This window comes from Haliotis rufescens, unplaced genomic scaffold (genome assembly GCF_023055435.1).
Source record: "Haliotis rufescens isolate VD_foot unplaced genomic scaffold, xgHalRufe1.0.p SCAF_3, whole genome shotgun sequence".
NCBI classification, from domain to species: Eukaryota; Metazoa; Mollusca; class Gastropoda; order Lepetellida; family Haliotidae; genus Haliotis; species Haliotis rufescens.
In genome coordinates this window covers 2,536,331-2,560,547 of record NW_025964001.1, presented here as the reverse complement: position 1 = coordinate 2,560,547, position 24,217 = coordinate 2,536,331, and the positions used below count along the sequence as shown (strand labels likewise).

The 24,217-nt window shown below is 42.5% G+C and overlaps 1 protein-coding gene across 2 annotated transcripts in view; it reads right to left on the bottom strand.

Annotated features, from left to right (window-relative positions):
* Positions 1-24,217, bottom strand: part of LOC124148498 (E3 ubiquitin-protein ligase UBR2-like) — a 76,504-nt gene that overhangs the window by 12,415 nt on the left and 39,872 nt on the right. For both annotated transcript variants that reach the window (XM_048403546.1, XM_048403547.1), the window contains exons 22-45: positions 24,125-24,201; positions 23,906-24,000; positions 22,100-22,224; positions 21,484-21,536; positions 20,263-20,365; positions 19,419-19,467; positions 18,861-19,015; positions 18,639-18,732; positions 17,300-17,391; positions 15,823-16,070; positions 14,934-15,089; positions 14,160-14,300; positions 12,737-12,901; positions 11,231-11,328; positions 10,599-10,710; positions 9,398-9,458; positions 8,977-9,064; positions 5,732-5,884; positions 4,920-5,153; positions 4,326-4,401; positions 3,708-3,847; positions 3,014-3,122; positions 2,323-2,460; positions 1,498-1,668 (exon numbers count right to left, since the gene is read on the bottom strand). In XM_048403546.1, the coding sequence (XP_048259503.1) occupies positions 1,498-1,668; positions 2,323-2,460; positions 3,014-3,122; positions 3,708-3,847; positions 4,326-4,401; positions 4,920-5,153; positions 5,732-5,884; positions 8,977-9,064; positions 9,398-9,458; positions 10,599-10,710; positions 11,231-11,328; positions 12,737-12,901; positions 14,160-14,300; positions 14,934-15,089; positions 15,823-16,070; positions 17,300-17,391; positions 18,639-18,732; positions 18,861-19,015; positions 19,419-19,467; positions 20,263-20,365; positions 21,484-21,536; positions 22,100-22,224; positions 23,906-24,000; positions 24,125-24,201 (2,933 nt within the window). The remainder of the gene's footprint in view (positions 1-1,497; positions 1,669-2,322; positions 2,461-3,013; positions 3,123-3,707; positions 3,848-4,325; positions 4,402-4,919; positions 5,154-5,731; positions 5,885-8,976; positions 9,065-9,397; positions 9,459-10,598; positions 10,711-11,230; positions 11,329-12,736; positions 12,902-14,159; positions 14,301-14,933; positions 15,090-15,822; positions 16,071-17,299; positions 17,392-18,638; positions 18,733-18,860; positions 19,016-19,418; positions 19,468-20,262; positions 20,366-21,483; positions 21,537-22,099; positions 22,225-23,905; positions 24,001-24,124; positions 24,202-24,217) is intronic.

The following is a 24,217-nucleotide window of genomic DNA, read 5'->3' as shown; positions in this document are numbered from 1 at the left end:
GTAAACAAGACCGTAATTTCTGAGGTGGGCGGGAAGGGTATCAACGTGTATCAGTGCGATATAAAGATCGGAAAGATACGTGCATAAATTGTGAAACTAGAAGCAAAGGCGTAATGTAGAATGCGATTTGTAACGCGATACTAATAGCCAATGTGTAGTATAATTATAACACCAAAGGGGCGTGTTACGCGCTAAGGTGTAAAACCCGTAAAAAAAAAGGTAAGTGTAGTTTATGAATTAACACACCACCTTGGGTTTTGTAAAGGAAAAAATTGTAGACCAATGCTGTATGATATAACAAAACCCCAAGCCGTTTCTTAATGGCCTTGGTGTTACATGGAACTTTATTACATGGAACTACAATATGGACGCCATTACGGCCATTTGAATTCAAAGGTACCGTGCACGTGGCGTATTATTACAACTCTATAACTTCACAATGCGAGGTATTACGCCTTTGCAATGAAAGAAATGTACCATACATACAGTTTGGTCAGCCATGGTTCTTGTCGAACGATAGATTTCTCTTATTTTTGTCTTGTGTGAAAAATCAACACGTCTGTCTCTTACAGATGACATAAGGAAAGTGATTTGGGTGAGAGTTGCTCCCCCTGGCGTGAGGCGCCGTTGGGGGTGAGGCCCCGTAAGGGTGGTCGTATATCATCCAAAAACGAAGTTTTTTGTGTGGTAACATTTTTTATTAAGGAAAATAGTTACAACTATGTCATGTAGATTTTCTTGAGCAAGGAAAATGCAATAAGTGCCCCAAGGAGGATTTAATCAGAAAGAGAATGTTAAGTTCTCGACAAAAATGTCTTACCTACACATACAACAAATATGGATGTAGCAAACAGTGCCTGTATCAAACCTAGACTTACCCCATCCACCTACCACCTCAACATGCTCAAGGAGTAGTAACCTAATACTTATGCAGCGGTAGAAACTAACATGTTTGATCCACTAGTCCTTATAATGATAACATATAGCAAAACCCTTAAAAAGGGCAAATTTCTACTAGTCCTTATGATACCTTAACTATTGGGCAGTTTGGCAAGGACTACAGGACTAGTGCCAATTTCGACGCTGTTATGAATACTATTGTTCATGTAATAACAAACTACATACATATTACAAATTGATTTGCAACTTTATAAATGAAGTACCACAAGACTGACCGACTTGATGCTTGATTATGCCTCATCAGCATCCATCCAGTTACTCTCTGTCCAACACATATCGCCATGGCCACATCTCCACTAACACAATTGGTTGACGTGTGTATGTTTGTGCATGTGGGTATTGTTTTAAAGCCACACTCTAAACCAGACAATCAAATGACTGATATTGTATACAATGTTCCACGCAGTTGGGTACACTGACAAGCTGTAAACTAAGTGACCAGTCGACCACCCGATCCATTAACTTGCCTCTTGAGACAAGCACAGGTTGCTAAGGACTACTGCTAACCCTGAATCCCCAGGGTGTGGGTAAACTTACCGCAGGAAGATGCCAATTCCAGCGCCGCACCTAGCTGCATGTTCTGTGGCGGCGCCGACTGACAGCCCATCTAGATCAGTCTGACAACAGTAGCTCTGTGAGCACAACATCCGTCCACAGGCCAGGCACATTGTCGGGGCACGGCTGTCATCTCCGTCCGACTTGGGGCACCTGGGTACCAACAAGAGAGACACGTTAACCTCTCACTGGTTTGACATTACAGCACCATCAGCTATATTTGCTCATTATCCAGCTGGTATATTGTCTGAGAAACACTCAATCAATAGTGTGGGGTGGAACATTATGTGAAAATTGTTACTATGGCTACAAAGGAGTTTAAATAGCTTTCTGTAATTTTGAACTAAACAACAGTTTTAGTGACATACACACCTCATTAATGTAAAATATAGTGCTATGGCACTGTAGCTCACCTGGATAAGTGTTCAACAATCTATTTGTTACAAAGTTTGTTGGTTTGTTTGTTGTTAAACACCTCACAAAGCAATTTTCCAGCTATAAGATGGTTACTTAACAAAAGTTGCCAAAACTATTAACAAATATGAAACAAGAAACTAAATTTCCATAAACAGATTTTTCAGTATAGCTGCCATGTCGGCCATATTGAAAATCAGATTCACACTTTTTGAAGAAATTCAAGCATCACCACTGGTGGGAACTAGCACGTGAAATTTCAGCATCATTGGTCCAGTGATTTCTAAGGAGGTGTTTACAGATGCCACCGGACAAACAGGCCAAGAAACAAGGTCACTGGACTCAATGACAGGATTTGGCAGGGTAGTGACATGAATTGGTGAGGGTACTCACGTGAAGGTGGACACCTGGTTGATGAGTTCGCTGAAGTCCTGGGGGAGCACCACCAGCGTGTTGACCTGCAGGGGGTAGTGGACCAGCTGGACGCTGCTGGCCGACAGGCGCTCCTTCAGCTTCCGACTGCAGCACCAACTGAGGTAAACAAGACCAACTAACATCAATCAAACATTCACAGGGAATGAAAAAATAAAAGAATTGGTTCTCAGGCAATGCCTTTTGAAATCATGTGTGGGTGGGCGGGCTGTGTCGTTTTTTGTTGTTTTTTGGGGGGGAGGGGGGGCTTGTTCAAACTAGTATGCAACCCAATAAACTGTGTGTACAATCAATCTGGGATAGGCTTCAATGCATAAACAAGAATGTAAAGTCCTATTGCCACCATGACCATAATACAAGATGCACAGTAAAGCAGTGTGCATGAAAAGGGAAGTAACTGTGTTATATTGGATTGCAATGTTTTTAAACATTAGAATTTATTTTGTTGTTTTTTTTATATGGAAATAAAAACGAAAAGTGCGGCAGACTTTATGATGATGCACGAGGTGCCTGAGAACCAAGACTATTATTTTTTTTGTGCACCTGTGCACCCTGATCTGTTGGTGACACACTTCACACATACTGCAAGTAGGTCTCCGAGTGACCAGTTGAGCAAACACATAATGCCAGATCAATATCAAAAGAATCTTGCCTCTGGATTAGAGTGCTTGTGATGTCGCCTTGCTTCTCAAACAGCTCCGACATGCAGACAGGCAGAGCCAGGTACCGACACAGAATCTCAAACTCATGGGTCTTTTTCCCTGAAAGGTACAAATTCTGGGTTAGTTCTGTTCATGCTAGGGAGGAATCCCTTCCCCTGCAAAGACTGACCGGTTGTGCGTTCTTTCTTTAATGTGTATGGTGCACCATATCATATACAGCAATTGTGTTGCAGTCATTTGACATTTAGATACGATCAAACAATCAAATAACATTTGACTAAAAGGGCGACAGCAGAGAATTAAACCACAGATGAAAACAAAGCTCTGAGAGACAGCAGTACAAAGCTTTTCTCAGTCCTACAGTGCTGAGGGTTGAAACATGAGGTATGTCCAATTTGTAACATAAATAGGAATAAGAAAGAATAAATATGAGTGGCAGTTTGTTTGTTGTTGAACACCGCACAAAGCATTATTGCAGCTATATGATGGCGGTCTGTAAATAATCGAGTCTGGACCAGACAATCCAGTGATTGACATCATGAGCATCGATCCACGCAATTGGAATACAATGACATGCATCAACCAAGTCAGCGAGCTTTTTACAGCAACGCAAGAATGGGTTGCTGAAGACCTATTCTACCCCGGATCTTCACGGGTCGTGAGTTGAAGTACGACTGTGCTCACCCTCAATATGGAGATCCTCTGGTGCGATGACGCCGGTGACGTAGTGGTAGAGGATGGCGGCACAGCGGAGGAAGGGGAGAGCAGAATGGTGGATGTACTGCAGCAGCTGGTGGGGAGATGGAGACTGGTCCGTCTTCGTGCTGCGAGATGACAAACATGCACATCACAATCACTGACAACAGATACAGTTGGCCATACAACGTGCAAGAAATATACTGCTCAAAAGAAGGTAAGGACCACCCGATTCATTCATTTTACTCTAGCTATTCTGTCATGCCAAGACAGGATAACTTTAGCAATATTAGGGAACTGCATCTTTTCACTTGAATAGTTCAGCTAATGTTTTAATAAACATTTTAAAAAATAGTATCAAGAAAAAAAAATTATGAGGATATAATCTACAATTCTTTCAGCCTGAAAGTGAGTGAAAGAGTTGGTTTTAATGCCACTTTGAACAGTATTTCAGTTTTATCACAGTATGTCAGCGAAGTGTGGGAGAAAAGCCTGAAGTGATGCAGGTCTCAGACGTTTACCACCACAAACCTAGAAACATAATCGGAGCAAATGGGTCTTTGCACTATAATATTTCTAGGAGGTGTGAAAGCAGTGACAGCTTACCCTGCACACTCTCGGAGCTTGTTGTACACTCGGACCAGCGACTGTCCCTCGGTCTCCCCTTCAACTTCCATTGGCTCTGGAATGTCAAGGTGACATGAGTAAACACACATACAAAGAACATGATCAGGAATTCATCTAGACCAACCTAGAGGCTGATATTCAGCCCCAAGTCTTCAGCAAAAAGCAGCAAAAAATCCCAAATTGGAACTAGACATTTCACATTCGCACTGATCTAGTTATCACTAATATTATGTCTGGATAGGTGACTTGTATGTCACTGGTAATGACTTATATAGAGAAAAAGGCTTTCATACTTAGTTTAGCATTGAATGTAAAGTTACAAATGAATGCTAATTTTGGAAAATAAGAACTTAATAAAATCCCAACTTTGAACAAAATAACGATTTTTCCCAAATTGCCTGCCAAGGACACTTAGTTTGGAATCCTAGCTAAATCCCTGCATAATATAGGCGATTATTGTTAAATTAAACTTTAATCCTGATATGCTGCAACATAGGACCTCATCATTCGATCAACTTGTTTGAGTAAAGTTTTCGTCTACAATTCGTCTTCCTCCAACCCATCACTACATACCTTGTGGCGGCTCATCGAAGGCGAGCATCAGCTGAGTGATGTGAGCTGTCAGCACCAGCTGCAGAGCATGCTTGTTGTTGAGGCCCCCTGTTGGCAGGGTGGAGATAGACTTCAGCTGCTCTGCATACAGGGTCGGCAGGGTCATGGTCAAGGTCACCAGATAGTGGAAGAGGTCAAGGTCAAGTAGACATGGCGATTCCTTGTTCCTCTTCTCCAGTTCATTCGGTATCAAGGCTGAACACAAAGCAATTAATCACTTGATCAGCACAATCTGAATCATAACATCATCTTGAGTAGTGTTTGTTGCAAATGTGATCCTGCATCCAGACAAATGGACACTTGCATGCATAAAACAGAGTTCTCGCTGTCATACAACACAGAATATTAATCTACATTGAAAAGAAAATGAGCTATGGCACATCCAAAAACCTCTTATAAGAACTGATTTTATACCTGCTTCAACATGGGACCGGCATTCAACATGTTGTTTAACAAACACAGCAGTTTCAAATGGGATTTAGAACCATCAAATCTTGTTAACATAATTGCAAACTGGAAACTACATACAAAATTTGTGAACAAATCATTTGTCAAGATGCTTTGTGTATGAGCAGAGTATTGTATTGATCTCTGAGTAGCATTTAAAAGTTGGCAACCAAGCAACTTGATTTATGCCAAAATGTCACACTTCCACCTAAAGTGGTCGCTACACACATACAATTTGGATGGTGCGCTCATCAATTACAGCTAAGTGATGGGTTATCCACACATACAAATCTGATGGTATGCTCACTAAGATTACAGCTACCTACCCGAGAGCAGCCTGACGCAGTGTTGCCGCACCTGGTCTGGGGACATCACCTGACTCACAACTGCCCCGAACCGCACCAGCGACCCGAGCAAGTCAGCCTGCCGAGTCGGCAGTGACCCAAACAGACTCTTTTCATCAGACTGTAGTACTTGCTCTGAAGATACAATCGTGAAGAATATTTCAGCTGTTCCATACTATATTTCATAAACAAACACACACATAGTGGAACAAAGCATAAGTACCCGTAATGTTTTGTCATGCAATACTATATTTATAAAAAAATACAACAACAAACATATACAAGTTGCGTCCCTTAGATATGCCAGGAACCTCTTTCTAAATTTCTGTTCCTGTTGGTTTCACAAAAGTGGGAAACATTTAAGACCTGTATCAATTCAGGCTTTCCTCTGCTTGACTACTGACTGCCACCTACCTTTAGCTTGTATAGTGAAGGCAACTTGAGGCTTTCCTCTGCTTGACTACTGACTGCCACCTACCTATAGCTTGTATAGTGAAGGCAACTTGAGGCTTTCCTCGGCGTGACTACTGACTGCCACCTACCTTTAGCTTGTATAGTGAAGGCAACTTGAGGCTTTCCTCTGTGTGACTACTGACTGCCACCTACCTATAGCTTGTATAGTGAAGGCAACTTGAGGCTTTCCTCTGCTTGACTACTGACTGCCACCTACCTAAAGCTTGTATAGTGAAGGCAACTTGAGGCTTCCTGTGTATGACTACTGACTGCCACCTACCTATAGCTTGTATAGTGAAGGCAACTTGAGGCTTTCCTCTGCATGACTACTGACTGCCACCTACCTATAGCTTGTATAGTGAAGGCAACTTGAGGCTTTCCTCTGCTTGACAACTGACTGCCACCTACCTATAGCTTGTATAGTGAAGGCAACTTGAGGCTTTCCTCTGCGTGACTACTAAATGCCACCTACCTGTAGCTTGTATAGTGAAGGCAACTTGAGGCTTTCCTCGGCGTGACTACTGACTGCCACCTACCTATAGCTTGTATAGTGAAGGCAACTTGAGGCTTTCCTTGGCGTGACTACTGACTGCCACCTACCTATAGCTTGTATAGTGAAGGCAACTTGAGGCTTTCCTCTGCGTGACTACTGACTGCCACCTACCTATAGCTTGTATAGTGAAGGCAAATTGAGGCTTTCCTCTGCATGACTACTGACTGCCACCTACCTATAGCTTGTATAGTGAAGGCAACTTGAGGCTTTCCTCGGCGTGACTACTGACTGCCACCTACCTATAGCTTGTATAGTGAAGGCAACTTGAGGCTTTCCTCTGCGTGACTACTGACTACCACCTACCTATAGCTTGTATAGTGAAGGCAACTTGAGGCTTTCCTCTGCATGACTACTGACTGCCACCTACCTATAGCTTGTATAGTGAAGGCAACTTGAGGCTTTCCTCGGCGTGACTACTGACTGCCACCTACCTTTAGCTTGTATAGTGAAGGCAGCTTGAGGCTTTCCTCGGCTTGACTACTGACTACCACCTACCTATAGCTTGTATAGTGAAGGCAACTTGAGGCTTTCCTCTGCGTGACTACTGACTGCCACCTACCTATAGCTTGTATAGTGAAGGCAACTTGAGGCTTTCCTCTGCGTGACTACTGACTGCCACCTACCTTTAGCTTGTATAGTGAAGGCAACTTGAGGCTTTCCTCTGCGTGACTACTGACTACCACCTACCTATAGCTTGTATAGTGAAGGCAACTTGAGGCTTTCCTCTGCATGACTACTGACTGCCACCTACCTATAGCTTGTATAGTGAAGGCAACTTGAGGCTTTCCTCGGCGTGACTACTGACTGCCACCTACCTTTAGCTTGTATAGTGAAGGCAGCTTGAGGCTTTCCTCGGCTTGACTACTGACTACCACCTACCTATAGCTTGTATAGTGAAGGCAACTTGAGGCTTTCCTCTGCGTGACTACTGACTGCCACCTACCTATAGCTTGTATAGTGAAGGCAACTTGAGGCTTTCCTCTGTGTGACTACTGACTGCCACCTACCTATAGCTTGTATAGTGAAGGCAACTTGAGGCTTCCTGTGTATGACTACTGACTGCCACCTACCTATAGCTTGTATAGTGAAGGCAACTTGAGGCTTTCCTTGGCGTGACTACTGACTGCCACCTACCTATAGCTTGTATAGTGAAGGCAACTTGAGGCTTTCCTCTGCTTGACTACTGACTGCCACCTACCTATAGCTTGTATAGTGAAGGCAACTTGAGGCTTTCCTCTGCATGACTACTGACTGCCACCTACCTATAGCTTGTATAGTGAAGGCAACTTGAGGCTTTCCTCTGCGTGACTACTGACTGCCACCTACCTATAGCTTGTATAGTGAAGGCAACTTGAGGCTTTCCTCGGCGTGACTACTGACTGCCACCTACCTATAGCTTGTATAGTGAAGGCAACTTGAGGCTTTCCTCTGCGTGACTACTGACTGCCACCTACCTATAGCTTGTATAGTGAAGGCAACTTGAGGCTTCCTGTGTATGACTACTGACTGCCACCTACCTATAGCTTGTATAGTGAAGGCAACTTGAGGCTTTCCTCTGCTTGACTACTGACTGCCACCTACCTATAGCTTGTATAGTGAAGGCAACTTGAGGCTTTCCTCTGTGTGACTACTGACTGCCACCTACCTATAGCTTGTATAGTGAAGGCAACTTGAGGCTTTCCTCGGCGTGACTACTGACTACCACCTACCTATAGCTTGTATAGTGAAAGCAACTTGAGGCTTTCCTCGGCGTGACTACTGACTACCACCTACCTATAGCTTGTATAGTGAAGGCAACTTGAGGCTTTCCTCGGCGTGACTACTGACTGCCACCTACCTATAGCTTGTACAGTGAAGGCAACTTGAGGCTTTCCTCTGCATGACTACTGACTGCCACCTACCTATAGCTTGTATAGTGAAGGCAACTTGAGGCTTTCCTCTGCGTGACTACTGACTGCCACCTACCTATAGCTTGTATAGTGAAGGCAACTTGAGGCTTTCCTCGGCTTGAGTACTGACTGCCACCTACCTATAGCTTGTATAGTGAAGGCAACTTGAGGCTTTCCTCTGCATGACTACTGACTGCCACCTACCTATAGCTTGTACAGTGAAGGCAACTTGAGGCTTTCCTCTGCGTGACTACTGACTGCCACCTACCTATAGCTTGTATAGTGAAGGCAACTTGAGGCTTTCCTCTGCGTGACTACTGACTGCCACCTACCTATAGCCTGTATAGTGAAGGCACATGTGCTCCAGGCCATCACAGACACCCTCGGGTTCTCGTCATCAGGGTCCACATTCAGGCCAAACTGTCAACAGAGGTCACATTTAGGAACACGGCACACCACAAGACACTGACAGTTGAACAGAAATTGTCTGTCTATGACTTTTCAGCAAACTAAACAATACTCTCTGTCGTCATCACTGCTATTTGCAGTTCTTTATCAGGCTGCTTTTATCAAAGATATTAAAACATTTTTAATCCTAAGAGCCATCTACTAAAACAAGGATTTCAGATCAGAATGACGTCATGATTTTGAGTTTACAGACAGGAGATGCTATGTGTTACTGTGGAAGGTGAGCAATACATCTAGTTTTGCCAGTGAAGACCTGTTTGTCGTGTTCCTACAAGATCCACTTACTGAGTACACATCACGAGCAAACTTCTTCAGCATCTCACGCATCCCCTCAGAGAAGTGGCCGCTGAAACATGAAGAAGATTCATTTAGTTCATCATACATTGTCTTTCTGTTCCCCAGGCCTACCAAATTGGAAGAAGATAGTGAAGGCGAGTTGTTCTACATTGCAGTCAATGCTACAGATACACTCCCAAACATCATGAGAACCTTGGGTTCAACGGTAATATATCTAATCATGGAGCCTACATACCTTGCTTTGTCATACATACTCCTACAGTAGTATATCTAATCATGGAGCCTACATACCTTGCTTTGTCATACATACTCCTACAGTAGTATATCTAATCATGGAGCCTACATACCTGGCGTCATCATACATACTCCTACAGTATTATATCTAATCATGGAGCCTACATACCTGGTGTCATCATACATACTCCTACAGTAGTATATCTAATCATGGAGCCTACATTTCTGGCATCATCATACCAACTCCTACAGTAGTATATCTAATCATGGAGCCTACATACCTGGTGTCATCATACATACTCCTACAGTAGTATATCTAATCATGGAGCCTACATACCTGGTGTCATCATACATACTTCTACAGTAGTATATCTAATCATGGAGCCTACACACCTGGTGTCATCATACATACTTCTACAGTAGTATATCTAATCATGGAGCCTACACACCTGGTGTCATCATACATACTTCTACAGTAGTATATCTAATCATGGAGCCTACACACCTCGTGTCATCATACATACTTCTACAGTAGTATATCTAATCATGGAGCCTACACACATGGTGTCATCATACATACTCCTACAGTAGTATATCTAATCATGGAGCCTACACACATGGTGTCATCATACATACTCCTACAGTAGTATATCTAATCATGGAGCCTACACACATGGTGTCATCATACATACTCCTACAGTAGTATATCTAATCATGGAGCCTACACACCTGGTGTCATCATACATACTTCTACAGTAGTATATCTAATCATGGAGCCTACACACATGGTGTCATCATACATACTCCTACAGTAGTATATCTAATCATGGAGCCTACACACCTGGTGTCATCATACACATACTCCAACTGTTGTATATCTAATCATGGAGCCTACACACCTGGTGTCATCATACATACTTCTACAGTAGTACATCTAATCATGGAGCCTACATACCTGGCATCATCATACACATACTCCCAGAGCAGCTGGAAGTTCTTGGCGACACTCTCGGCCATCATGCGTGTGATGGTGGAGATCGGGCATGGCTGGAACAGGGGGAAGTCTTCTGCAACAGAAACACATCATCCTACATTCACATCACACTGACACAAGCACGTTTAGCCCACATACTTTGATGTGCAGATATAAGAACATGCTCACTGCATGTGTTGAAGAGATAAGTATAGAAGTTGCAGAGCATGTTGTCTTATGATGATGTCAGCAATATTCAAGCATGGGGGATTGGGGAGGTCACAGGGAATTGGGGACCACATGAGGAATTAGGGAAAACATGGGGAATTGGGACCACATGAGGAATTGGGAACCACATGAGGAATTGGGGACCACATTGGGAACTAGGTGCATGTGGAATTGGGGACCACATGGGGAATTGGGGAAATGAGGAAATAGGTACCACATGGAGAATTTGGGAACTACATGAGTAATTGGGGACCACATGAGTAATTGGGGACCACATGGGGAATTTAGGAACTACATGAGTAATTGGGGACCACATGAGTAATTGGGGAACACATGGGGAATTTGGGACCACATGGGATGAACAAGTAAGGTGACACATGTCCTACCTTCGGACTCCTGGTCCTTGGTTTCCTGGATGCTGTTCTGTACAGTCTTCTGGATGCCATCCAGCCAGTCATCATACTTCAGGTCCACCTCTTTCTCCCTACACACAACACACAGCAGGTCACCCTCAAACAGGTCAGACATTGGAAGGACTGACAGACACGAAATGAAGCTGATAACAACATTAATCTGATAAACTGTTCTTTCTGTGAGTCCTAGAATACCAAATGCTAGTGGATTCCGTAACATCACAGCAATAGCATGGCAGTGGGTGCCGAGAATGTAGGGCGGGGACGACTCAAACTTTACTACCCGGGTACCTGATCCTGTTTTACATGACACGCTAAAGGCCTCAAGAGTTTGGTACTACATGTCTGATAGGGAAATGTGTTATCGGAACCCTAGGGAAAAACTATTTAGATACACGTCAAAAAAGATCTGATCATGCATGTATACACTGATGCTTTATCTTTACTAAGAGGGAAGGAATGCGAGCATTGTCAGAAAGAACTGCCCTGATTAGCGATTTGTAATGTGGCCATGGAATTTTATTGTTATTGTCATTAAACAATCTATCATGTGACTAACCACGGGTGTGGGTAGTGCAGTGGGTACAGACAGATCCTACACAGGAGCCACCTGCCCCGAGTGCCTGAGTTACCCCTCCCAGCCCCACTAGAATGGTCTTTAAAACAGCCAAAGTGGTGTGAAGAACCAGGCTGCATGACAACAAGTAGTTCAAAGCAAACAGTTACATCAAGTGTCCGAAATCGCATGGCTCATAAACTTTCTGTCACGTTAGAAGAAATTTATTTCTAACTGCTTGACTGTCTAGTGGAAAATTTAGGCACTTATTATTGTATCTATTTTGACCGTCAGTAATGATTTGCAAGGAAATGCAAATTTTGTAATAATGCCCGATGCAGCAATATTCCAGCTATATGACAGCATTCTGTAAATAATTGAGTCTGGACCAGACAATCCAGTGATTGATATTGTGAATAAAAGATTTGTTTGTTTGTTGTTTAGCGCTGCACTCAGCAAGTTTCAGCTATATGGTGAAAGTTTGAAAAATATATATATCAAATTTGGACCAGTCAATCAGTGACTGACATCATGAGCAGATCCATGCAATTGGGATACGACCAAACGACATCAATCAAGTCACTTTGCCTGACCATTCCATCACCTCTTTCAATCAAATCTGGATGAGACAATCCAGTGACTGACATCATGAGCATCGTTCCATTCAATTGGGATACGATGAAATGACGTCAATCAAGTCACTTTGCCTGACCATTTCATCACCTCTTTCAATGAAATCTAAACCAGACAATCCAGTGACTGACATCATGAGCATTGATTCATGCAATTGGAATACGATGACATGCATCAACCAAGTCACTTCGCCTGACCACTTCGTCACATCTTACAACAAGCATTGGCTGATGGGGTCTGCTATCATCACAGATAGAATGTTACAAGCAATGTGAGAGGTGTGTACTCACGTATCTGCCAGCATGGAGACGAGAGGAGGGACAATGGGTATCACAGTGTTGCTGAGGCCCTCACAGAGGGGACATAAATATTCCATCTTGTCTATGTCGTAGCTGTAGCTGTGGCGGAAGCGTAGAGGTCGCCGCCGTTCCTTGTTCATCACATTGTCAAAGTACCTGGGGATAAATCACACAATGTTAAGCACACCCCCACTTTTCATCATTTCAAGTCAGCTTTACTCTCTGCCTGTAAAGCTTTTCCTTCACTGAATCATGGTTTTATTGCAGAGTAGAGAGTAAAGTTGCTAAGTGCCTATCACAAAAATGTCTTGATGACTACAACACATTAAAAAACAACACAAGTTTTTACCCTTTTTGATTAGGATCTTTAATTTAAACCAGACTAGTGCCCTGTAAAAGCCATGATTCCTTCCCTAGGTAATAAAGTGACAATATTCAAAAGAGTTTTCACATTGTTTTTTTTCAAGTTGAAATTGGTTAAGTTCTGTTGGTTCATACAATTAGGATATAAACATACTGTGATATTCAATTTACATGCAGGTCACCTATAGATTTATCTATGTTACTTGTCATGCACCTCTCCTTTTGTGGAACTCTTTTACTCTACGATACAGCTGGTTGTTGTATAGCTGTCAGTGCAAACATGAAGTCACAAGTACTAAATGAAAAGGTGTATAGATCTTGGTCTGCATCCAAACATTGTATGAACGTCGTCGCAAGCTCCAATGTCTATACAGTCTGGCCTTCACTACAAAGCATGTAGCACTGCAAACTGGTAAACTATCATGACGTGGGCACCCCTAAAGAAACCTAAGCAAGCCTTGCAAAGTTTCGTCCTACACTGCACTTCACTAATATGACGTCATATTGCTCATTGTGATGCAAAAGACTAGTCTATAAATAAAAGCTTCCATGGTGATGCGGAATTTAAATCAGCAGTTTCAATCAGAGAGGGTTTGTTGTGATTTGATACTTTTGATTGTCAAATTAGAATCGAGTATCTTCAATTTCCGGGTGGAATATTGCTATGGACCAAGGAAATAGAATCAGGAGTAAGGTGGCTTCCAAGGACAAATTCAAACTTTGAGGCTAGGTGGACACCTGTGATAACCAATTGATGAGGAGTGAGTGAGTGAATCTTGTTTGCCACATGTAGCAATATTCCAGCTACATCAGAACCAGGTAAACCTCAGACAGAAATCATGGGCAACAATCCATGCCATCAGCGCAGGATGACAGGCATGGGCAACAATCCATGCCATCAGCGCAGGATGACAGGCATCAACCAGGAGATGACCACCTGATCTGAACTAATCACTTCTTGTGACAATAAATAAATGAGGCTGGGGACCGAATCTAACCTGGCTTCCCACTAATGATTCCCAACACTACTGAAGGGAGAGCTTTGTCCTACCTCTGCCAGCAGTCGTGGTGCATCACGTGGCCACAGGAGCTGGTGTAGGTGCCGACGAGGAGGTCTGGGGGCATGAACATGGGGTCGAACTCTTCCTTGTTCTCTGCACATTTGCCCCGACACTGTGACAACACAGTGGATCTAAAACAATCGGGTTCACATGTCACTTGCTACGTTAACACACGACAAGGTTCATATGTAGACACAAAACAACTTGTAATGATAGTTACAAGGTACAATTCACCTTTCAAGTGGCTCTAAGACATCATAAGTACCCCAAACATATCTGACATAACACTTTCAGATTACTGCAAATATTAACAACAGTCAAACAGAATCACAGCAGAGACATCATGAAGGGGCTTCACATGTTTTATATAATCCAGGCCTTTGGAATTTTAAGAATCTGTACTTTACCAAGAAAGTGTTATCCCAAATATAACATTTGTTACAATTGACAGCTTTCAAAATGGTTTTGTGTATTCATAGCTTTTAGTCATGAGAGCTGTGCCAATTTACACTTATCAGAGGGGTACACAAAGAATATGATCTAGACAGCCAGTTGTCAGACTTTCATTTCTGTGGAAGCCTCACTAGATGAGTGGGTTAGATCGCTGACTTTGTGTGCTAGCGATTAGATGCCTCACTCTGGCAATGTGGATTTGAATCCTGGAAGGGACTCAACCCCCCAAAAGTACTAGAATCTGTTCTTTATCAAGAGAGTGTTATCCCAAACATAACACTGCCAAATGAAGTACAAATTGTTGAACCTACCGCTGTACAAAAGCTGCTAGGACCATAGCTTTCCCGCTACATGTGACTTCCTGCTCCTCCTGACACAGGATGCATGTGGCGTGGATGGGCGCCGTGACGACCGCGCTGCTGCGACAGCTGCCCAAGGCGACAGGGAACCCGACAGGAAGAGAATCACTGGAACAGAGGCAGCCTACGTGTCAACACTGAGTGAGGTTTATTCCAGTGGTCTGTAAATAATCTAATCCGGACCAGACAATCCAGTGATTGACATTGTATGCAACGATCCATGTCGCCAGGTTACGATGACACGCCATCAACCAAGTCAACTGAACCTGACCATTAACTGACCAGCAGAGATTCTAGCCTGGAATCCACATGAGGGCTTTACTTCCGTAGTATAAATCACCAGTAGAGTGATTCAGCGGGTGATTCAACAACATCCCTGTTGCCATGGTGGCCATGAATAAAGACTTACAGGAATAATATTTTCATGTCATCATTGAAGGTATTATCCAGCAAAGGTGAAGACGTCATCCTTACAGCATAGAGCATATTACACATTAATATTTGCAGAACTGTTGCATAATCAGCAAAATGATAGATTCAGCATGGTTTCCCTGGAGGAATCTAAGGCATGGGACTTAAAAGTGACGATGGGTAATACAGTATGCGATTTTCGTCACTAGTCCGAACCCTGAGCAAAGTAAAATTCTGTTTGGTCAAGTAAGATCTTCTAATAAAAGACAATATAAGACAAAAATGAACTAAAAATGATACTAAGAGCCAAATTTGGGATGGTAGACTCGAAAGCTTTTTTGCAGACTGGTAATAACATCGAAGAGCAGAACTCACAAGGGACACTCAAGCTGTTTTAATCATTATTACCCTTACAATCAATACAACTCACCTCAGATCCATGTCAGAGGTGGCAGCCTTCAAGTCTGTGCTGGTGTTTTCAAAGAGGTCAGAATTCTCTGCAATGAAGTTCCTCTGCATCTTGGACATCTGGGCCATGACCCTTGCCCTGCGTTTAGCTGCCCGCTCGGCCTTCCTCTTCTTCTCCGCCTCTGTCTTGTGGTCCCGGCCACTTGTGATATTCCCCAGCGTCCCCACATCCACAGAACTGTCCTTCATGGCACAGATCTCCGCAAATTGCTGCACAAAACATTCTTGAATAAGTGTTGGACCAGGGCCATGTTCCACAAAGTCATCTTAGTGCTATGACAATTGTATCTCCCATAAACAAACAATGTCATTTAGAAAGTGGTCAAATGAAACAATGATATATTTGGGATAACACTTTCTTAGTAAAGTACAAATTCCAGTACTTTTTTGGGTTGAATCCCATCCGGGATTCGAACCCACACTGCCAGAGTGAAACACCTAATCGCCAGCACACAAAGTCAGAGATCTAAACCACTCAACCACCGAGGCTTCCACATTTATCTGACTTTCATTTTTGTGGAAACCTCGGTGGCTGAGTGGGTTATTTCATTTTGGTGAATGGACACTTCGATCACCATGAATCTGTGGCAGTCTTCTGGAACATGACTTATTTAAAAAGAAAGCACTAGTAATTTCAAACTGTATCCTCAGCACTTTGTAAGCAAATGTTACATGACAACCTCTCTCAGTCATGGCAAGCATCCTTTCACTTAAAATCATAAGTGTTTTACTGTAACAAGTTTAAATCCCTTCTAAATATTGAAAGTATTTAAGCATAGGTGATCTCCCTCAACATTTGAGGACATACTATTCTTGATTCAGATGTTGCAATTTCGAGCTTGCTGTTGAGACTGGCAGAAAGCTCAAAGGTTATCTTACTGTTGAAGATGAATTGCACATCTTCCATGTATGTGACTCCTACTCTGAATTAAGAAAGAATTGAATTGCTAAATGTTTTAGTAAATATCATTCAATTAATTTTTTTTCTATGATGCAGAGTGAAAGAGTACTGATATAATCATAAAATGTTTGTTTATTTCTATATCCTCAAAATAAATAATGAAACACCCAATTGTAAATCTGATATAGACTGTGCATGCATGATCATGGTTTCGTATGTATTTTGGGCCAGCGGCCATTACTGACAGAAGCTGTCTGTCTGCATTGTAAATATTTTAATAGGCTAAAAATAAAAAATAACAGTAGGAATGAGGAACAAAGTGGAAAGGCCACAAGACATAACATGATTTGATTGAGCAAGTTAATGAACATGGTATTATTCTGCTCTTAACACTCAAGCCCATCACAGCATCACTCGTTGTACCCATGTGAAGAATCAAACCAAGCTGCCAAAGGAACCAAGGAATGTTTAACCACAAGGCCACCCAGCTGCCCCGTTCTACAGCATCCTACAGATCCCGTCCTCCAGTGTGACCCACCTTCAGCATCCAGGTGAGTAGATCTTTGACTGGGTCCTGGCTGACGTTCTGGTTGCCCACCAGCGTCTGCAGCAGTGACAACAAGCCATTCTCTGCAAACACAACACAGTCACAATAAACTTGTGTCACACCACCGGCCTGGTTGAAACACTTCACAACAAGCCATTCTCTGCAAACACAGCACAGTCACCATAAACTTGTGTCACAACACCGGCCTGGTTGAAACACTTCACAACAAGCCATTCTCTGCAAACACAACACAGTCACCATAAACTTGTGTCACAACACCGGCCTGGTTGAAACACTTCACAACAAGCCATTCTCTGCAAACACAGCACAGTCACCATAAACTTGTGTCACAACACCGGCCTGGTTGAAACACTTCACAACAAGCCATTCTCTGCAAACACAACACAGTCACCATAAACTTGTGTCACAACACCGGCCTGGTTGAAACACTTCACAACAAGCCATTCTCTGCAAACACAGCACAGTCACCATAAACTTGTGTCACAACACCGGCCTGGTTGAAACACTTCACAACAAGCCATTCTCTGCAAACACAACACAGTCACCATAAACTTGTGTCACAACACCGGCCTGGTTGAAACACTTCACAACAAGCCATTCTCTGCAAACACAGCACAGTCACCATAAACTTGTGTCACAACACCGGCCTGGTTGAAACACTTCACAACAAGCCATTCTCTGCAAACACAACACAGTCACCATAAACTTGTGTCACAACACCGGCCTGGTTGAAACACTTCACAACAAGCCATTCTCTGCAAACACAGCACAGTCACCATAAACTTGTGTCACAACACCGGCCTGGTTGAAACACTTCACAACAAGCCATTCTCTGCAAACACAACACAGTCACCATAAACTTGTGTCACAACACCGGCCTGGTTGAAACACTTCACAACAAGCCATTCTCTGCAAACACAGCACAGTCACCATAAACTTGTGTCACAACACCGGCCTGGTTGAAACACTTCACAACAAGCCATTCTCTGCAAACACAACACAGTCACCATAAACTTGTGTCACAACACCGGCCTGGTTGAAACACTTCACAACAAGCCATTCTCTGCAAACACAACACAGTCACCATAAACTTGTGTCACAACACCGGCCTGGTTGAAATACTTCACAACAAGCCATTCTCTGCAAACACAGCACAGTCACCATAAACTTAAGTCGCACCACTGGCCTGGTTGAAACACTTCATGACATTTTATGCCATTCTTTGCAACTTATTTAGTGTTTTCATTTTTAGGACATAATTTTTGCACAAATTTAATCTGGACACAAGAAGAGAGTGACTTGAAATTACCTTTTACAGCCTTATTGAGGAAATCAAAACTTGTGTTGTTCATATCAATCGCTCTGCGCTGTTCATGGAGGGCTATTCCAATAATATATAGAATCTGAAAACAAAGATGTACATGTTTGGATGGCAATCTGGAGCAACAAGCATAAATTACACACATCAACAATAAGTTGTCTTGTAAGGAGACAAAATGTATAGGAATACAAGACCAGTGTTCCCCCTTACCCTCTCAAACTGGGCTTCTGACCATGATCTTGACCTTTGGGCAGCCGTGCGCGTGAGAACAACTCGCATGATATGCAGCATGACGTCACACTGTAGGATGTCGACCAGAGGCTGGAACTGGGAGGTTAAGGACGGAGGCACTGGAGGGGGGAGAGCTGCAATACAAGAGTGAGTGAGTGAGTGAGTGAGTGAGTGAGTGAGTGAGTGAGTGAGTGAGTGAGTGAGTGATCATCATCTTCATTTACTACTGATTTCTTCTTGATTTCCATAAATAAGAGTAAAAACAGACTAAAATGATGCTTAAAACAAGCATATTTTATGCAAAATTCAGTATTTATTTTTCCCTCTTGTGTAGATCTGTGTGTAAAACAGACAAAGTGATTTGCTTCGGAGACACAAACAGTGTAACTGACAAGTGGACATCTAGCACCCTCATCTCCACTATTATCAAACACTAGTTGTGATAAGTGCAACTTGTGACTGATAACAGTAATTCATGTTATCAGTAAGTGGATGCTCAACAATCTTGTGTCAAGTGTCAAGTGTAAAGTTTCAAACCTTGGTCTTCATCCTGTTGCTTCTTCCTCTTTCTCTGGGTTTCTTCAGACTGAGGAAAAGAGACACAAGGTCAAGTATTGTACAACCCCTGGATTGGTCTTGACACAGGTCAAACAATACAATCAAACATAAGCATGTCCCCCACCAGTAGCATGTTTGACTGAATGTAAGACTCAAGCCTGACTACAAGAGCTTTGTGGGGCTTGTTACAAAGTCAGTGACACTTGAACTTATTTATACACTCCAAGCTGACTTTAGTCATCTCAGTAGGGTTGTGTTGCTTGGGAATATCACTCATAGCTGGGGTTATCCATTGGATAAACTGTCATTTTTCATTCGTTTCATTAAAAAAATATAAATGATAAAAAAAACAAAAAAAACATTAGTTGAGTACTTTATTGATTAGTGAGGAAAAACAAATGGTTCATTGCTTGAAAACCTGAACAAATTGAAATCTTTGAGTTAGGCCCTGGAAACAAACCCTTCCCTCGTTTGAAGCTACATATAATTTGTTGTCATGGAAACCAAAAGAAATGAAAAGGCCAACATTCCTAAATAGCAAAAGGAACCAGTCATGGCAAGATTGATATCTCTGCAAAATTTGATAAAGAAATATTGAACAGTCTTTGAGTTATGCCCCAGAAACAAAACAAGACGGAAGGAAGTATGGACAGACAGTGCCTATTCCTATACCCCCCTCCCACTTATTGGCAGGTATAACAATATAAGATTGTTTGAGTAAAACAGAAAAGGATGTAAGGTGGGACTAATTCTAAAAAAACTTTATTATTTAACCATATTTATTTCAAGACTTTGAGAGTGCCTTCACAATGAAAGGCCATACCTTGGACTGGTCTGTTTTGGTGTAGTGGTAAAAGTATGGGCAATACTGGCTGTAGAACTCATCCTTCAGCTCGTACTTCCCCTTGTCAGTCGATGATGGCTTCCTGTGCAGCAACACACACACAGTTTGAGAATGAATATAGATTTACACAACTTTTGGCAGTATGGCATCATGAATTGTGATCATGTAAAGAAGTGATCCTACATCCTTGGCATCATGGTCCGCTCGGCTCTCCTTCATCCTCTATCCACACAGGTCACACTAGGACACAGACAGCACCGAGCAAATCTTGAAGACCGATGTTACAGATTTAAAGGTACAATTTCATACTTAATCTTTCGACATGTTCATGGTACTGTGTAGACTACCTTCCTCAACAGACCATGCAAACATTGTAACCATTTGCCATGTAATCCTGATTAACATCTTACAATAACAAGCCACACAACCGCCTTGAAGAGGCAGGCCACTCATGTAACAGTTTTCAGATGAGGTCATTCTGAATATTTTAACTTTCCCCTTCCTAACAGTTTTCAGACAAGGTTATTCTAAACTGGGATTCCAGAGTTATATTTTGGTGGGACTAACGAGTCTATGCATAGTCCAATCAAAATCACGTAAAGAACTAGACATCCGGTTCGTAAACAACATGGATTTTAACGTGCAGATTTCAGTCGACTGCAGGATTTGCAAAGCATTCGTAAAGTCAACTGGGCATCGACAGATATATTGCAAATCATTTCCTGTTTTTAATCAAGTTGCTCAAGTGATTTGATGTACTTCGCAGGGTAAGACCTTTTTATTACAAAAGAGATCTTGATTATCGATCAGATCGTTTTGACTGGGTGCCACCATTTTGTTTGAAGCAAATGCAAGTGATATGAGAGATGGAGTCTGATTGGTCAGTAGAAGGGACATAACTCGTAATAGCCACTGTTGGCACTACGATCGAGCCCAGAAATACCAGCCTAGTTCGGCAAGTGTGGAAACTGGACTTTAATAGTCAGTTAACGCCCTTGCCTTGAGAAGATGTATCTCACCTCCCATCTACTTCATGTGTTTGACTGGCTAGATATTTCAAATTGTGACTCATGATTTCTTAGCAAATTGCACTGAATCGAGGAACAGGGTGATACATCACCCTGAACAACCAAGGGAGCTGACTTTTTCCATGGCTGTACATCGCCTTTCCTATCGAATGAAACAGTTCTTGTCACTTACCTGAAGTTGGCCACCTCGCTGACAACATCTTCAACCCCTGTCTCATTGTTGTGCTGGAAATACATATCACACATGCATCTAGGATGGCAGAACACTGCACCAATAAAAACCATACTGATCACACAATGTAACAATCAAACGAATTAGTACACAAATAATTATTCTTGACGAGATCAATATGCAACAAGAAGGACCGAAATTCGCTTTCAAGTTTAAAAAGTCTTTAAAATGTCCTCTGCTTCATTACAGTAACCTGCAAACCCTGAAATGTTACTCCTAGATGCAATCTTGTTTTCAAGCAGATGAGAGTCAATATTCATCACGTGACGAGCCAATGTTCGAGGTCAGTCTCTGTCATGTGATTTGGGGGGTCTACATTGAAATGTGCACTCAAAATAAATGCATTGTTTCTTTGCCTGGTATGAATTAACCAATGGATATGCAAATTCTATCTTTATGACTTGCTGTCCCTCCTTGTTGCTGTCACTTAATGTCAACTCACGCACTCATCATGTTCATTTCATGCTTTGGGTGTAATGGGATATAATTAATGTGTCTTTCATTCAGAAACAGGTTAATGATCACAAACCAAAGAGTGCAAGACATATATACTCACATCTTCTGGTAATGCCTTGACAAGTTCACTATGGGCCATCGGCGCTATACACAACTGATGGATTATCTCCCTTTTCACTACATCCTGCTGAGTGATCTCCCCTATGCCAGGCACATAGCGCTCCTCTGCGGACAGAAACCCAAATCTCTTGTACTGTACACGCCTACTACTGATTAACAAGACCTAAACATCATTTACAGTGAAACCCGAAATCGGCCATCATAGTCACATGATGGGATTCGAATAAAGGACCATCTGAACAGAGGTCTGATGCCTTGTCCACATGACCAAAGGGTAAACCCCATTAGCAAGCTGACAAGGTACGGATGTCAACTGTGGGATGACTCAATACCCTGCTACAATGTGAATGCAAAGCCATACTTTGTTCCATGCCAAGTTTTGTGGATTCATAAAGTTTCAGACTCCGCTTAGCTGTTACTCGATCATTGCTGACTCAACGAGTACGGTTAACTGATCATTGCAACCCAACAAACTGAGACCAACCAATTGTATTGGACTGGGTTCTCATTGTACGAATGCCTAGGGAACCATCATGGTAAGTGAGTGAGTGAGTGAGTGAGTGAGTGAGTGAGTGAGTGAGTGAGGGCGAGTGAGTGAGTGAAAATATCGCAATATGACAAGGCAGAAAAAATAAAAAAACATTTTGCTCTCCTTTTGTTAACTTGAAGCAGTCATGTGACCCTTGTTACAATTATTTATATGTTTTCTTCTTAAAGTAGGAATAAAGTCTTTCAGAGTGATGTCCTCCTGATGTTGTATAAGAGCAAGAGCATGCTTGACTCCGACTGAGTGAGTGAGTGAGTTGGGTTTAACGATGCTTTGAAAAGTATTCCAGTTATATCACATCATGTCAGCTTAATGTGGGAGGAAAGCCCGAAGTGATGCAGGTCTCAGACATTTACCACTTTGGTGAAACCCACAAGCATGAGTATGGTGCTGACAAACCTAGAAACATAATTGGGGCAAACCAGGATTCGAACCCATAATTATAGATTTTTGGGGTGCCCAAGGGGCACAACTCTGCACAGAGAATTGCAGCACCTCAGACCACTGGGTCAGCCGTGCCCCCTCATGATAAGTGAGGGAGGGTGATGAATGCCACATTCAGCATGAGTCAAGTCATATCAAAGAGAGGGCAGTCACACACAGGGTGTTCACTGATGGACTAGAACTGCTTTCATGACTTTCATGACTTTCATACATACATCACATATTGTCCCCTAGTGAGTGTTAAAAATGATCCCCAGCAACCTATGCTGGTTGAAGAGGTAACTTAATGGACCAGGTGGTCAGGCTTGGTGCCTTGGTTGATGACATGTCAATATGCACTGATGGCGTGGCTCATAATATCAATCACAGAAATGTCTGGCTGAGACTCGATTATTTACAGCTAGAATATTGCTGAGTGTGACATTAAACAACAAATACAAATACAAAGAAATGCAAAGACAATATATTGAAAATATCGCAATGTGACAAGGCAGAAAAAATAAAAAACATTTTCCTCTCCTTTTGTTAACTTGAAGCAGTCGTGTGACCCTTGTTACAATTATTTATATGTTTTCTTCTTAAAGTAGGAATAAAGTCTTTCAGAGTGATGTCCTCCTGATGTTGTGTAAGAGCAAGAGCATGCTTGACGCCGACTGATGAGATGTTCTAGTAACATGGACAACAACCATCACCACACTGTACCCACATGTGGAACTGAACCCATGATGCTGACAGCAAGTAATGCTGTAACCACTATGCCATCCAGCACCCAGTACCAAGCACCCAGCGACTCACCCAGGACGATGATGAGAAGGTTGAGGAACTCCTCCGCTAGCATGACGGTCTGCCGGACCGAGTCCTCCTGTCCGCCCGGGACATCATATTCAGGTCTACAAGAGAGAGGCACCATCATGTCAACACAGAACATACATTTCCAACACACACATGGCAGTGAATACTTCACAACTCATTATTAGATAAGCAAGGTTTTAGGTTCAGTTTATTGTCCATTACCTGGCCCAGTGTAGTAGGTTGAACTTATGCAGGAGAGACACAATGAAGTCATCTGGGTTCATCAGCGATGCACCAATCTACAACATAAACACA